At 37.1% G+C, this 17,200-nt stretch overlaps 1 protein-coding gene across 2 annotated transcripts in view; it reads left to right on the forward strand.

Moving 5' to 3' along the window:
• The first annotated feature begins 520 nt into the window (after positions 1 to 520).
• si:dkey-91m11.5 (PH_BCR_vertebrate and RhoGAP_Bcr domain-containing protein) overlaps positions 521 to 17,200 on the forward strand; it is a 49,179-nt gene continuing 32,499 nt past the window's right edge. The window contains exons 1-2 of one of the 2 annotated variants that reach the window (XM_051903535.1): positions 521 to 676; positions 1,055 to 2,443. In XM_051903535.1, coding sequence (XP_051759495.1) covers positions 1,075 to 2,443 — 1,369 coding nt within the window. In that variant the 5' untranslated portion in view covers positions 521 to 676; positions 1,055 to 1,074. Of the gene's footprint in view, positions 2,444 to 17,200 lie in introns of both variants that reach the window. The other variant, XM_051903533.1, reaches the window with a different exon arrangement.

A 17,200-nucleotide genomic window follows, 5' to 3' on the forward strand; every position in this document is an offset into this window, starting at 1 on the left:
ATTATCTTCTTTTGAAAGGTGATATGGGGAAATGGGACCAAGACGAGGAAAACTAGTATAGGCCTATATAATCAAAAGGTTTATCTGCTGTTTCATACAGAAACGCTAGATGGAGACAAGTTCACATGACATCCACTAGAAAATTTCACAGTTTACAATCATACTGTCAGGTGTATTAGAATAAGTTTAAACATTTTACAGAAGCGATTTTTTTTTTTTTTTTTTTTCAAATATATTGACCGGGTCTTGATAATGTGAGGTAACTTATATCTGGTTTACAAGTGAATGATAAAACAATCAAATGCGATAAATCCTACACGATGACGAATGTTTCTTTTAATTCGTTTTGGCGGTTGCGGTAACGAGTGAAGTGGAAAATAGCCCGCTAGTTAAGGGTTACAAACAATTTTTGCACGTTTTCTTTATCTTTATTGCTGAATAACCGAGTCTGTGTCTTTAAACTGAGATTTGTCTGTGTAGTCACTATTAATCATGTAGTCGTCTAGTCCCACCTCTTCCTGCAGCAGCACTGAGTGTGTGAGAGAGAGAGAGAGAGAGAGCAGAAACAGTCTGATCATAAGGAGAGACGGACAGCGATGCCAGCGGTAACCCTGCAAGAGTACGGCGCATCTCTGAGAAATATCGACGTTTGAAAGAATAACAACACTATTTTCCGGTAACTTCTTTGGATACATAATTGAAATGAAATTTCAGCTTCTAACATGACTGAGAAGTGAATTTTGTACTCGAAACTGTGTTTGTAAAGGATTTGCAGTCATCGTTTGCCATATAAATGGCATGAAACGCGGATGTCAATAGATGTTTGAAGTGCACATGGATGTTAGGCTACTTCTCTGCATGTTGTGTTTATGGAGAAAATTGTGCGTCTGTCCAAGATCAGTATGTGTTTATCAGATATTGAGATGATGCTATGCATGTACGCAGGACAAGTTATAATTCAGCTGTAGGATATGAAGTTATAAATCACCATGGCTTTGGGTGTATTCTTACAAACAAGTGGATTTTAATGTGTCATTTTTTTCCACTAAAAAAGTAAACCAGCAGTAAGCAATCATGGTAGAACCTGTTGGGTTCGTGGAAGCATGGAAAGCTCAGTTTCCTGACTCAGATCCTCCTGAGATGTCTTTGAACTCTGTTGGAGACATTGAGCAGGAGCTGGAGAAATGCCGAAACTCTATTAGGCGACTGGAGATGGAAGTGAACAAGGAGCGCTTTCGAATGATCTACCTGCAAACGCTTCTGGCCAAAGAGCGGAGAAGCCATGACTCTCAGCGTTGGGGCTTCAGTAGGGTCTCGCAAAGTGAGCATAAGCCGACGTCAGTAGACGTCCATCATCAGAAAGCTGATGGAAGCAGGTGTCCCCCAGCCAAACTGAAGCACATGACCGCAGCAGAGGAGAGTCGTGAGTCTCAGCCTTGTGTTGAGGTGGTGGGATGTGATATTTCAGAACTGGACAGGCAGAAAAACAGAGATGGAGAGACTGACTGGATGTCTCCATACAAAAAAAGGAGTGTTGAAGCTCCACTCAGACCCATTGCTGGACGTGGACCTGCACACCATGAGGCAGATTGCGTTTCAGAGTCTCCACCGAAGGAAAAGGTCACAACGGGGTTGGGAGTTGCTGCACTTAGGTCAAACTTTGAACGCATCAGGAGAGCCAATTCTCAAACATCTAGCGATGGGAAAAGCGAGAAGCCTTACTATGTCAATATGGAGTACCACCATGAAAAAGGTCTTGTTCGGGTCAATGATAGAGAAGTCTCAGAGAAGATAAGTACTTTGGGCAGTCAAGCTATGCAGATGGAGCGCAAGAGGTCTTTGCATTCTGTCCCAGGTAATTTGTCCACTGCTTTCGGGGACGTCCGTAAACCAGAGCGTTCACATGAAAGAGCAACCGAGAGCGGCTACAACTGTGAGTACGAGGAGGCTGACCTGAACCCTGGGTTCCTCAAGGACAATTTAATAAGACTTAATGGAAGAAGAGCACCTCAGCAGAACTGGCAGCAGTCGGACTGTCAACCCTATACGACCGTTTATGTTGGGGGCATTATGGGAGACGGAGAGGATCTACACTTGACATGGCCCAGGCGGTCTTACTCACCTGGGAGTTTTGAGGATGGATACACACCAGATTGCAGCTCCAATGAAAACCTGACTTCCAGCGAAGAAGACTTCTCCTCAGGGCCGTCCAGCCACGTGTCCCCGAGCCCCACCGCCTACCGAATGTATCGAGAAAAGAGTCGCTCTCCATCCCAGCACTCCCAGCAGTCGTTTGAGAGCAGCAGTCCTCCTACCCCACAGTCTCAAAAGCGTCTCAAGCAACAGCTAGCGCTCTCCGAGGCCAATGTTGTTGGTGTCCGCAAGAACTGGCCCACTGACGGAAGCTCCAACAACTTCAGCAACAGTTTCCATGGCGATTTGGGTAAGACAACATTCTTGTAGTGTTTACTTTACTTACTGTTCTGTATTGTCTGTTTGGTTGGCCTTTCATAGGATTTCACTTTCCCACAGTGGGAACATATTAAGAAGAAAAGGCACCAAGATCCCTTATAATGACATTTTATGCTTGTTATTTGTCTTTTAAGAGGTCTTTAGTCGCTGTTGTGCAACCCTGCTAACATGAATCTGATTTTTTTTTTTTGTCATCACAGGGGGGTTTCAAAGTTTCTAATTTTGATGCCAATTATGATGACCCCCTTCTGAAGCATTCCCTTCCTAAAATATATTGGCATGTATATAAATGTTCATTCATAAAGAGTCAGTATATTGTGTGACAAAAACTCACAAAGAATTGTTTCCAATAGGGATGCACGATATATCGGCCACCATATTGGTATCGGCCGTTATATGTTCATTTTTAGTGTTATAGTTATCGGCCCAATAAGAAAACTTGGCTGATATATTAAATGATGGATTATTTCCTTCAGCTGAGACACTTCAGATGCATACTGTTCACCATGATGGTTTTAAATTGCTTGAAATATGATTGCAATCACTTCAAAAAGGAAATTACAGTTCAACATGTGCAGCGCAAGTCTGTCATATATGCTACATAAAATTATAATGAGAACATTATAATTGTGTGCTTGGGACATGACTTTTTATTATTATAAAAAGTCATGTCCCATGTCCCAAGTCATGTTATCGGCTTTCAAATATTAAGAATTATCGGTTATCGGTATCGGCCAAAATTTTCATATCGGTGCATCCCTAGTTTTTCAAAGTTTAAGATTTGGCTTTTATGTTGTCACTTAACTAAATTTAAAGCAAATTGTTAAAATATTATTTAGAAAATGTTATTTTCATTAATTGGATGGTATATATTTTAAATATTAATGCTGGAAAAAAAAAAAAAAAAAAAAAACCCCACTGTCCTCAAGCACCCCTCAAGTTTGAAACCCCCTGGACTGTCAGGCAGATAATGAGGAAAATCCATTTTTTGTTTGTAGTTTTCTAACAACAATACCAATGCTCTATTATATTTCTTCTTTGTGTAAGCTCTCCATGTGGTTTCTCCCTTTCCTTATCTCGCTGTCATGATACGACTGGTCTGATCTGCAGTGTTTGAGGCCAGAAGTGGCCTGAGGCAGTGCAGTCGCTCGCTCTCTGTCCACCCAGAGTGTTTATGCATCAGTTCACATTAGTGTTGTTGTCCTGCCGAGGGCTAATTAACCTAAAGGGGTCATCTAGCATGGTGAATTTAGCAAAGCCTTTTTGTTGGGGGAGGGGTGAAAGACTAATTACAAGAAACAAATTAAGAGAAGGACTGAAGATACAGAATGTCAATTGGACCAAACGATCAGATATCCGTGGTTTTATTGGTTTGAATGGAAACACACAAGGAATGGTTCGTCATTGTGAATGCTAGCTGTAATGCATTTGAATGGTAGCTTTACATTAGCTAATATTCAGTATTGTTTTCCTGATGAATTGAGGGTCACTGCAGTGCAAAGAAGAGGTTATTTGAGTGTGAAGCACTGATGCATTCTTGCGTTTAGAAATAGTTTTGGTTTTAATCATTTCATTTTCACATTCATTCGCACTCTGTAAGTACCAAATCAGCATATTAGAATGATTTCTGAAGGATCACGTGACACTAAAGACTGAATTAATAGCTACTGAAATTTCAGCTTTGCCATTACAGGAATAAATTACATTTATTCAAATAGAAAACAGTTATTTTAAATTGTAATAATATGTCAAAAAATGACTGTTTTTACTGTATTTTAAATAAATGCAACCTTGGTGAGTATGAGAGGCTTCTTTCAAAAACATCAAATCCTACCAACCTCAAACTTTTAAAAGCAAATATATGTAGCATGTTCTCATAGTTAACATTTTAAGCATGTTTTCAAGTTTTGTTTATAATCAATTCTCATTAAATTATCAAAAATCATATAGATATGCTATAGCAAGACATTAACTGAGCCTTACATTCTCAAACCATAAACAGAAAATGAGTGTTAAATGATTAAGCAAGAGCACAATAATGATAAAATCTAGATCAAGCAGAATACATCATTGTTCATGTTGGTTCATATCTTTTAGTTTTGTTATGACTTTACTTCCCCACTTTGCCTACAATTGGAGATTTACTGTCTTATAATATGTGATGATAATGATGATATATAATATAGATAAGACAGTAACTCTTTAAGTTACATTTTATATTTTTATATAAATGACAGAAACCAATAGAAGACTTAAGAGCCAAGAGCAGATTTCTCTCCTTTCAAGCAGAAAAGAGCTCATCAGCTCAGTCCAAGCTGTAGTTACATAAGCAGGCAGAGAGCGCAGAGCTGCAAACTCAGCACGCCACAAACAAATTGCAAATGATCAGTGTAAAGTTGCGTTTTAATGACAAGATCATGATTTACACCAGTGGGAAGTGTAGCCATTCTTCAGTCTGTCTCTAAACTTTCTCCAAATTCTTTTCTGCAATCTTAATCTAATGCCCCCAAGCTGTTCATAAACCGCACGGTCGAGTCTTGCAAGATCGTTTTAACTGTTAGATCTGGTACTCTGAGAGTGAGATCAGAAAACATGATGCACAGATTTTAGTCCTCGAAAATCTCAGTCACGCTCACCTAGTGCCCCTCCCTCGTGTAAACATCAGCGGACAGCGCAGCCACGTGCGTTTGTCAAACAAGCACATGCTGTGCCACAGTCTGTAGTGACCGCCCTGACATTTGTGAAAATCCTCAAGGATTTCATATGAATTTACTATGAAATTAAAGGTACTTATGTAAGCGTTATGCATTGTATATAGTCAAAAAAGTAGCGGTTATTTCGCAACAAGGAAAAGACATCTTCATGGAAATCCCTTGAAGTAACACCAATAATAAAAATGTTTCCTCAGATCTCTTCTGTGGTAAAACAGTTACTTTTTCAATCATGTTTCATAATCCACCTCGTTGTACACAGTATTGAAAGGTGATTGCTGTCATGATCATTCAAAAGTGTTGTGTTTGGTGGGCTCTGAATGGATTGAGTTGGATTTTGTGGGCATTATGCTGACAGAACCAGCCAGTGAATGAGATCAGGTGGTTCTTAGAGTTTTACTGTGTGCCATTTTTCTTAGGAAGCAAAATCTGGCAGGTTTCCCTTCTGTCAACTGGGTGTTAAAAGTCACCTCTTAGGAACAGACCGGCCCTGGCAGACAACCTAATCCTGCCTGTATTATTAAAATAAACAGTCCTTTGTTAAAATCCTCCTCACAGACTCTTGAGTTCCACCATGCATGCAGGCTTGAGCAAAAAAAAAAAAAAAAGTTTTAGAAGATTTTTTAGACTTGTGGGTTTTGCATAGCAGGGTTGGGAAAAATTCACAGTTGAGGAATTATCTATCTATCTGTCTGTCTGTCTGTTGCCCTTCTGTCTGTCTGTCTGTCTATCTATCTGTCTGTCTGTCTGCCTGTCATTTTATCTATCTATCTATCTATCTATCTATCTGTCTGTCACCTGTCTATCTATCTATCTGTCTGTCTTGTCTGTCTGTCTGTCTGTCTGCCTGTCATTTTATCTATCTATCTATCTGTCTGTCTGTCACCTGTCTATCTATCTGTCTGTCTGTCTGTCTTGTCTATCTATCTGTCTGTCTTGTCTGTCTGTCTGTCAAGATTCAAAATAGCTTTATTGGCATGGAGAAAGAAATCTTTACATTGCCAAAGCATTAATAACACTGTACAATAAAAATAAATAAATAAAACAATAATAATGAAGAAAAAAAAAATCTAGCAATAAAATAGCAATAAAAAAAGCAATAAAAATGTTCAATCTTATAATATTTATAGGTGTCTCTAGGCATTTAGTGAGTGTGTTGGTAGTTCTGTCCCACTGGAGGCTCTTTCGTTGTGACAGGACCTCAAATACCTGGCGGCCAGGTTTGAGCTTGCTGGGCTTTCTCCTAACAGGTATGGGAGTTTGCCCATATTTGGTGTCTGTCTGTCGTCATCTATCTATCTGTCTGTCTGTCACCTGTCTGTCTGTCTGTCGCCTGTCTATCTATCTATCTATCTATCTATCTGTCTGTCCGTCACCTGTCTGTCTGTCGTCTGTCTATTTGTCATCTATCTTTTTATCTATCTATCTATCTATCTATCTATCTATCTATCTGTCTGTCTGTCTGTCTGTCTGGAACGTATTTCTGTTAATTGTAATTTTACCTCCTTGCATTCAGATTGAAATTGACATTCTATATCCTCTTTTTTTTACCTCAGTTCAATTTCAGACATTAAGTTGATATTTAAAAGGCATTCTCAATTCACTTTTGAATGGTGCACAACCCTTCTACGTGGAAAGGGTAACAGGTGGTAGTACATTTTATCTTTGGCTTAACATTATTTTTAGAAAATTCTTTATTATTTTGAAAACATTTCAACTTTGCAAACAGAATCTGTGGTCTGCGTTCAGTAAGACTTTGGGAATTGCAAGAGGTATTTGATGGCTCTTATCCCTCTTGTTGTTTTTCCATTTTATCATCTGCCAGAGCCCATAAATCCAACGAAAGCCTGAACATCAGAAATACCGCTCATACAACATCAAACGTGCACCATGTGCGCATAAAGCCTGACAGCAGTAGCGACCGCTGCATGTAATTTGCTTCTTTTCAAACAGTCTACTTATGTGGTCAGTTAAGCTGTAATTTTGCACTACCGATGCCCTAAGACACACTAACTGGGCCTTTTTGTATGTGTGACTGTTTGCATGTCACCTGTTGTCCTGGGGGTTGGACTGTGTAAACGGGGGCAGGGCTGAGGCCAGGCTGGCGTGGGTCCAGCTGGCACGGGCCTCAGAGAGCCCTGCACCACCATCACCAGCTGCAGGGGAAAGCGCAGATCTTTCTCACTGTCGTTTTTTGGGAGGAGCTTTTCTCTCACAGAATCACAAACACATTTGTGTTATTTTATATAGTATAGATGTAAATACAGTACATATATAGGAAGATATGTTTGGGAAGGAAATATTGAAGCTTGTCCTATACTTACTTACTTATTCATTTTGAGTGTCAAATTTACAATTACAATTTGTACTGTTAAGAGGAACACCTGACAAAAGGAAAAGATCAACAATTCTTAAACAGATGTGACAGACACAAGTCTGAAAATTGCAGTCGGTGAGCCACTGAAAAAGCTTTTTTTTTTTTTTTTTTTTTTTCATACAATGTGTTTGCTTATGTCACAAAGGCAGAATAGTCTCTTGATTACAGAGGACGATGTCAGTGACGGAAATAGTTGCAATGGGGCCCTGTTGGCAAGAATAAACAGCATCATCATGAAACTATTCCAGTGGTGTTGTTGCTTCAAATGGACACTGAAAAACTGACTTTTGGATTCTGTTTACGTTTTAATGGGTTTTAAAGTCATTCCCTACCCTTTCCAATTTTATAATTTTTAGATGAAATGAAATATTCAGCAAGAAAATAAACTACCGTTCAAGAATTTGGGGACAGTATGTGTTTTTTTTTTTTTAAAGAAATGAATAGGCTACTTTTATTCAGCAAGGAAGCATTAATTTGATCAAAAGTGATAGTAAAGTATTATAAAAATACAAAAGATTTCAAATATGCTGTTCTTCTGAACTTTGTTTATCGAAGAATCTTGTTGAATCTCGCTGTTTCCACAAAAATATTAAGCAGCACACCTGTTTTCAACATTAGCTATGTTTCCATCCACCTATTTTTATGTGCATTTTGGGATATTGCATAAAAAAAAAACGCTAGATGGAAACACCAAGATGCGCATAAATACTAAAAATGTGCATAAAAAATGTATGCGCTCAATTGAGGTGGATACATTTTGTATCCAATAAGAAAACCTACGATGCAAACACATTTACCAAATAAATCCCTCAACAAAAAACTCATGTGACTTTGCCTCATCACAGATCGGATAACTGGACTAACCAGCGGACCAGTTTCATTGCACAGCATCTCAAATGTTGGTTTGGCCATTCTGAAATGCCTGAGCTAAAGTCTGTCATCAAAATGATTTGGTTTAATTCCCTCCCAAAACCATCTCACACAATTGTGTTCCCAAACACCAGCATCCGAACGCACGAAAACAGTGCTTTATTTGCAAATGTTTTATGCGATGTTCCAATATTACGCATAAGTTAAATTCGCAACTTTGGATGGAAACATGGCTGCTAACTCCAAATCTCTAATAACTAATATGTTACTGATATATTGTGCATCATTTTTCTGAACTATGTAGTTTTTTCTATTCCTGCATTTCTTTATTCATGATTAGCACAATCACTGAATCTTGACAGTGTTGTGTTTCCCCTGAGATCTTCGTCACCGTGCAGTCTTGTTATTTTAGCGTTCTGTACATTGTGTAGTTCTCCTCTTACTCAGCCATGTCACCTCTTGTCCTAATTTTGCACCAGTCCCTCTTGAGGATTGTCTGCTACAGGACCACCCCTCCCCTACATTTCCCCCAGCAGCGTAACCTATCCGACCTAATTTTTTTCTTTGTCTTTCTGTTCTGTCGGATCCCCTGTGATTCACAATAACATCATAACCCTCGACTGCCTCCAATTGATGTTAACCCTGTAAAGCTTGCTGTATCATTTGATATGCGCATTTCTAAGGCCTCTAAATTATCAACATGACTAAATCTTTACTGAAAAACCTGTTGTACACAATGTACAGTACATGCTTTCTGTCGTCCGATTGACAGTTTATACTTTTTGTATAATTCTAAAAATTTCCCTCTATATATAGTCTGCTATACTGTTATAAAGATCTCATTGATTTACATTACAAGCTCAGAATTTCATTTTACTTTTTGGCCATATAAATATTAGCAACTGATGTTTTTTCCTCCTCGAGTATGAACTCAATATTCTCCTATATCGTATATGTGAGACATAAAAGCCTGATGTATCAAATATGATAGCCAAAAAAAAAAAACCCATGCAAACTTTTCTAAAAAATATATCTATATATTAATATTTTTAACACTTTTTAAAATACAGTATAAGCTTTAGTTTAGTATTTGGCTACAGTTTTTGTTTAGTATGCAAGGGTACTAATGTGAGACTTTCATATTTATTATAAGTTTAATAAAATGAGCAAACTAAAAGTAAAAAAAGTACATTAAAATTTAATTTAAAAACAACAACAAATAAACTTTACAGCCAGTGATAATATCAAGCAGACAAGTAAAAATTCGATGTTAAACTTTTTTCAACTACTCCTCTGCTTTGTGCCCTGAACCCCCTCAGGGGCTTACCCAGCTTCCCTGGTGGGACTGAAAGGGCCTTCTGTGCTCGTTCCCTAAAGTGTTTATGGAATGTCTCAGCTGCTTGAGAAGTGTGGTAAATACACGGCTAATGAAATGTAAAGTGGCCCACAAGCACAGGCACTGACCCCTGGGGGCTGTTGCGCAGTCATGTGTGTGGAAAGTGGTTGGTGTAAAGTGCAGCCTGGAGGTCAGATATGTCACCTATAAGATTTAGGATATTCTTCCGCAGTGTTATCGGAAAAGTTTCTTATGTTAAATCTCAGCATGTGATTTACCACCTTTAGAGGTTACTGTTGATACCCTCTGTGTATGTGCTATATAGATGTGCAGGGCTCCAGAACAAAAAAATAAAATCACATCATGAAATATTTAGGAGCCAGAATACTTTTTAGATGACAAATTACCTGTATCACTTGACAAAGCTGGTTGTTCAGCAGCACTTCAGTTCGTTGAGTGCATACATAGCTTCTTACTTAAGCTTTTAACTGCTGTGTGAAGAGATAAAGGATGTTTTAGTACATAGACTATGACAAATTAAGATTTATGTGATTTTGATTTTCTGGTTGAATTTGGTATAAATCTGTTCCAATTTGATGCGGTTACTGTAGTGTTAGTCTAGCGTTACTATTGTTTTTGTGCCATATCAGTATTTGGGTGGGTTCACACTTGCAGTTCGGTTCTCTTGGTTCTTTTGGAAAAAGAAGAAAATGATACATTTAGTCTTGGTTCACTTAGCATTTTCACTGTCATTTTTAAAGGATTAGTTCACATTAAAATGAAAATTACCCCAAGATTTACTCACCCTCAAGCCATCATGGGTGTACATGACTTTCTTCTTTCTGATGAACACAATCAGAGTTACATTAATAAATATTCTGACATCGTGTCAGTTATGCTTTTTCTCGTAAATTGAATATGGAAGGCGGTCTGGCGGAAGCTAGATATTTTACTTTATAACTGGTTAAATATGGATATTTTTCTTACAAAAACATATTGCTTCACTTCAGAAGGCCTTTGTTTACCCCCCAGAGCCGTGTGGGTAAATAAAGGCCTTCTGAAGCAAAGCAATGCATTTGTGTAAGAAAAATATCCATCGTTTATGGATGGATGAATGCACTTTCTTGAGCTTCAAACTCGTTGGCCCCGTTCACTGCCATTATAAAGCTTGGACACGTCAGGATATTTATTAATATAACTCTGATTGTGTTCATCAGAAAGAAGAAAGTCATATACACCTAGGATGGTTTGAGAGTGAGTAAAGATTTTTCCATGGGGTTTTATAATGGGGGTTTTCAATTTATGATAAAAATAAGGTCTGTGGTAAACATAACCTGATGATACTTGAACGTTTTGCTCTACAACATAAATTACACAGACCCATATCGAAAACGTGAATTTTTGAAGCTGTTATTTTTATTTAAAAAAAAAAGTATATTTCTAAAAAGAAGGTTTGTGTGAGTGTGTGCAGTTTACTTTGTAGAAAAAAACATTTAAGTATAATTAAGTTATGTTTACCACAGACCTTATTTTACACACAAATTAAAAGGCCCATTATAAAACCTATAGGAAAATCTTTAGGAAACCAGTGGCGAGTGAGTCGAGCCGCACCATGGTTAATTGTTTGGTGCGTACCAAGGTTTGAATGGTAGCGTTTACACTTATTCATTTATTAAGCTTTGATATACCCTGTTCCCACTCAGATCTATTTAAGCATCTTTAATGAGTATGTTTGGTAGTCCCTCCCTGATTCTCATTAGCTCTTCTCAACCTATCTGATAAATAAAGAGAATTTAATGACTATGGTGTGGTCACTTTGATTCATCCTCCTTCATGATGAAAGCAGACGATGGACGATGGAAGTGTTTTGCATGAGGGAACTGGCCATCAGCCAAACCAGCAGGCGGTTTGTGGTTCAACACATGCCCTCCTCAGGTCCAGCAGAAGTGCCACCCTTTCCCAGGCCCTGAGTTTTTATTTTGATTCAGTATGTGGATGGGATTTGCTTATAAAGTCTGTTTGGGAACTCCAAACAATTGAGTAAATTTGGCCTGTACACTATCCCTTTCCACAGTGCGAAATAAGCAGAAACGTTTTACTGCTGATTTATTGAAGGCTTAAGCTTGAATACCGCAGAGTCTTTAGTTGCCATGCCAACCCCTGGTTTTATGGTCTTACCAATGCTTAATTGCTTAGATGGTCGGTTTAGATATTAAAATGTTGGTCAGACTAATTGTTTTCTTCTATTGGGATGATGTCATTGCACTGAAAAACATTTTGAAGTAACTATAAGATGTGTTGTAGAGTTAAACATTGCCAACAGACTGCGTTTGTTAGGGCTACACTGTAAAAAAAATATTTTTCGAAGTTGTAAATAAAGCACATTGGACTATGTTTTACAAGAAAATACTATTTCATGTTTAATTCAATATGTTTCTTGCTGCTTCCTTGTACTAGCAATTTCTGAGTGAAAATTGTTCCTAGATCAAATTTTTTTTTCAGTGTATGTGCTTCTTCAGAGAGACAGGGAGCGTATTAATAGTGTTGCAGAAAGCCATTGCTATTTTAATTCCTTTTTATGAATATTAGGCCCAGCTATGCTTTTCCACTCCCTAAATTGTCTCAAGCCAGACATTTGGGTGACACAGAATTACTAATAGCTTTTTATGCTAGGAAAAAAACAAACAAGATTGGGCATTGTCCTATGTTGATACTATATACAGTACATAAGGCATCCCATTTATCGACCAGCTGCTATTTTCCTTCAGAATAAATCTAAACAAATCTTGTATTGACCCCTCAACTGGCTGTCCTAAGTGAATTGCCTTTGACGGAGGCTATTTTTTAGTTTCCTCTTGTAGCCATGCAAATGTGTCTGCGTGACTTTCTGGTAAAATCCATTTCCACTCTCACCCGCGTGACCGCCCGCCTCCCCAGTGACCGTGCTGTCGAGAGCTTCATTGATTTACTGAAGAAGCAAATCCTTTTAACACCACGCCACTTTTCTCCTTACTCTAAGAGGCATCTCCGGAAATCGATGTGTGTATATGTGTGTGTGGAGCGAAGGCCAGTAGCCCCATCATTAACCCATCCCGATCAGGTGCTGTTTGTCTGAATATAGATGTCACACACTCTATCTGCTTGGCAAGTGTTTGTGGCAGTAGGAAACAGGGACCAAATATTTGGATATTTTGAAACCCAAAAAAGTTTCAAGTGACAGTAAAAGTGAAGATGAGGTCTTTTTGTTTTAATGGTTTCATTAAGATGAGTTCAGGAGAGTTAATGAAAATGGAGAGTACCAGATTGGTTCATGGTTTGATTTGTTAATAAATAGCTTTAAAATATCCCTCACTCAGGTCTTCATCAGGCCAATACGGATAGATAGATGGACTTAGAAATGGGATTTTTCTTAAATCCAATTTCAAAGCATCAAACAAGTTCTTCAAAGATCTCTGCGAAGATCTTACGCTTTAATTAAAATTACTTAAACACAAAAGTGAGTGTATTTACATTTACAATCTTACACCGATTATGCCTAATAACCTGACAAAGGTCATGTAAATGCCTTAACTGTGTTCTTTTTTTGGGTCACAAGCAGTTTAAGCAAAGCTCATTTGGCACACCTTCACTTGATTCCACTTCGCATATAAACACCTTTACTTAATTTTACTTCAGCGTATGCAGTGCAATGAATCTGTTTATGTCAAAAATAGAGAATAACTAGACAATTTCAGAATTTATTTTTAATAGTCATCTATCCTTTGTTGTACAATGACTGAAAACATTCTTTTCTAAAATGTAATTCTAGATATTTTTTTTTTCTAAAACATTTCCCATCATCCATTTTAGAAAATTACTTATTGTTTTATTTTGGCGCTGTGACCATATGCTACCTTCCACTATTGTTTTTCAAATCTTACGGCAGTTATGAAAACAACTACATTGAGCAAGTCCAGACTTTTAGTCTGAGTCAGTGATTGAAGTTTGGAGATGTGTACAATTCCAGCTTACAAAGAAAGACATGAAGGGGGGGGGGGGTGTTCCCAGAGGCCTGTCATCATGGAATCTACTCCACAGACTGATGGGTTAAATCAGTCTGAATAAATGTGTTCTGTCCTCCCACATTTACCTGGCACTGCCTTTTTATATCATAATGTGAAAAATGAAGATTGAGAGTGTCCAGGAATGTGAAAGTCATATTAAAATGATATGACTTTCATTCCTACAAATAGACTTTGATATGACTTTCTATTCCTTTAAATAGACCTTCTGAAATATATTAAGAAATACCTGTTTCTGTCATTGCCCTCACTTCCCTCTGTGTCAGTTCTGTGTTTTTCGAGAGGAGGCTGGACACGGTAAAATAAAAAATGATGGTGAGCTGAAGTGGATATACTGTAGTTCCAGTAAATGTAACCAAATGCTGTTGGTTCAAATGGTAATAACTAAACAAACATCTCCCTGAGCTTAAAGAAGTTTGTTTTCTATTGACTTTGGATACTGCCACTAACTTTAATTGGGGATCATTTTTCGTTTGTAGGGGAATTTATTTCATAGGTTCCCACTGTCGTTTCGGATTCAGGTCCACACTTCAGACTAGGGAGGAAGAAGAGTATCATACACATATGACTTGGTTCCTCTGTGTAAACATCTTGTTCCTTTTCTGTTGTTTCGTTTGTGGGATGTCAAAGTGTTTTATCAACTTTAGGAACCCTAAATAGCAAAAACTAAATTTAGACTTGGAAAAAGTACTGTATTTCATCTAGTGGTATCTAATCTGTAATGTTGCTTTGGTGTTGATGTGACGTTGTAGACGGTGTGTCATAAACAGGAAGTTGCTTTATCCAAAATAGTAACAGTTGAATGGCTGTCAGTGCACTGAAGAACTTTTTCCTGCCTGCTATATTTACATCGTCTCCCTTCTGAAGGGAAAATGGCCCACCGGTTTGTCTTTGAGGTGTTATGGAAATTTGAGACACAATAACCACATGTTCCAGATAAAACGACTGTATCGACAGGCTTTATACGTAGGCCACATCCTTTGTTTCATAAGGTGAATTTACATGTAAACCTGCCAAAAATGATATTTTCACACAACAGAAATGTCCTGTTGACCTTTTGTTTCCTCTAAGGGGCACACATATAGAGGTACATCACAGCATGATCTTTTTATCTGTGTCCATCTTCATGTTCGACACACTGCTGACATCATAATTGTGTAATCTTTATCTGTGATATAATTAGGGTATTTTTTTGAAAAAACATTACCAAGATGAGTCATGCTTAATTGTTTGGAGCACAGTTGATTTAATTCTATTGCATAATGAACATAAAAATATATATAATTTATAATGATTTCTTTTTTTATATTTATAAGTTAATATAATTTTTTTTATTTATAGTTACTGTATTTTTTTAATGTGTGTGTGTGTGTGTGTATATATATATATATATATATATATATATAATATATAAATAATAAAATATATATATAAAAATTCTAAATGTGAAAAATGTATATTATTATATTATTATTATTATAAAAAAATACAATAAAATAAAAATATATAATAAAACAACTACAAATATATACGTGTATAATACTATATATATATATATATATATATATATATATATATATATATATATATATATCTCACAGAAGTGAGTACACCCCTCACATTTTTGTAAATATTTTATTATATCTTTTCATGTGACAACACTGAAGAAATGACACTTTGCTACAATGCAAAGTAGTGAGTGTACAGCTTGTATAACAGTGTAAATTTGCTGTCCCCTCAAAATAACTCAACACACAGCCATTAATGTCTAAACTGCTGGCCACAAAAGTGAGTACACCCCTAAGTGAAAATGTCCGAATTGGGCCCAAAGTGTCAATATTTGAGCTGTGTGTTGAGTTATTTTGAGGGGACAGCAAATTTACACTGTTATACAAGCTGTACACTCACTACTTTACACTATAGCAAAGTGTCATTTCTTCAGTGTTGTCACATGAAAAGATATAATAAAATATAAATGTATATATTTAATAAAATATTACATTTATATTTACATTTATATTTAATAAAATATAAATGTGAGGGGTGTACTCACTTCTGTGTGTGTGTGTGTATATATATATAATATATATACATATAGTTGTTTTTTATTCTTTGTAGTGTATTATTATATATTTATTAGTAGTGATTGTATCTAAAATCATCTTATTATGTCTTTAATTGCTCATTGTTGCTCACTGATGCTCTCAGCCATGCTGACATGACTTAGCATGCCTTCTTTGTGCTTGGCCCCTTAAAGGGTTAGTTCACCCAAAAATGAAAATTCTGTCATTAATTACTCACCCTCATGTCGTTCCACACCCGTAAGACCTTCGTTCATCTTCGGAACACAAATTAAGATATTTTTCATAAAATCCGATGGCTCAGTGAGGCCTGCATTGCCAGCAAGTTAATTTACACTTTCAATGTCAAGAAAGGTACTAAAGATGTATTTAAAACAGTTCATGTGACTACAGTGGTTCAACCTTAATGTTATGAAGCGATGAGAATACTTTTTGTGTGCCAAAATAACGACTAGATATTCAACAATATCTAGTGATGGGCGATTTCAAAACACAGCTTCATGAAGCTTCGAAGCTTTACGAATCTTTTGTTTCGAATCAGTGGTTTGGAGCGCATATCAAACTACCAAAGTCATGTGATTTCAGTAAACAAGGCTTAATTACGTGATAAGTGTTTCGAAGTTTCAATGGTTCACCATTGGGGTGCGTGACTTTAGCAGTTTGATACACGCTTCAAACCACTGATTCGAGACAAAAGATTCGTAAAGCTTCGAAGCTTCATGAAGTTTTAAATACGTTTTATCTTTAGTAGCTTTCTGGGCATTAAAAGTGTTAATTGTCTTACTGGCCAATGCAGGCCTCACTGAGCCATCGGATTTTATGAAAAATATCTTAATTTGTGATCCGAAGATGAATGAAGGTCTTACGGGTTTGGAAGGACATGAGGGTGAGTAATTAATGGCAGAATTTTCATTTTTGGGTGAACTAACCCTTTAATTGCTGCTTACAGCTATATTTTTATTTATTTATTTATTTTTGCCTACATTTATAACAGATTACACTTGACCTACCACAACATTTTCACTATAGAATTTTCAGATCATCTAATGAGGCCTTGGATAAACTTTGATCCTCGAGTTAAAAAAGATAGTTATGAGCAGCTGGTTATGTTAGAGTAGATCAGTGAATCTGATCCGGAGATGGATTGTTCCTGGCCTTACACATCTGGTGCTTTCCACCCCCTTTGGGATCATATTCAAACACACGGATTAGACTGATCTGTCTGTGGTTTTGTGAGTGTGTGTGTGTATGCACATATTGGTGCAAGAAAAAAGACTAAGAGTGGGGTGACT

This window comes from Ctenopharyngodon idella, chromosome 8, assembly GCF_019924925.1.
Source record: "Ctenopharyngodon idella isolate HZGC_01 chromosome 8, HZGC01, whole genome shotgun sequence".
Lineage (NCBI taxonomy): Eukaryota > Metazoa > Chordata > Actinopteri > Cypriniformes > Xenocyprididae > Ctenopharyngodon > Ctenopharyngodon idella.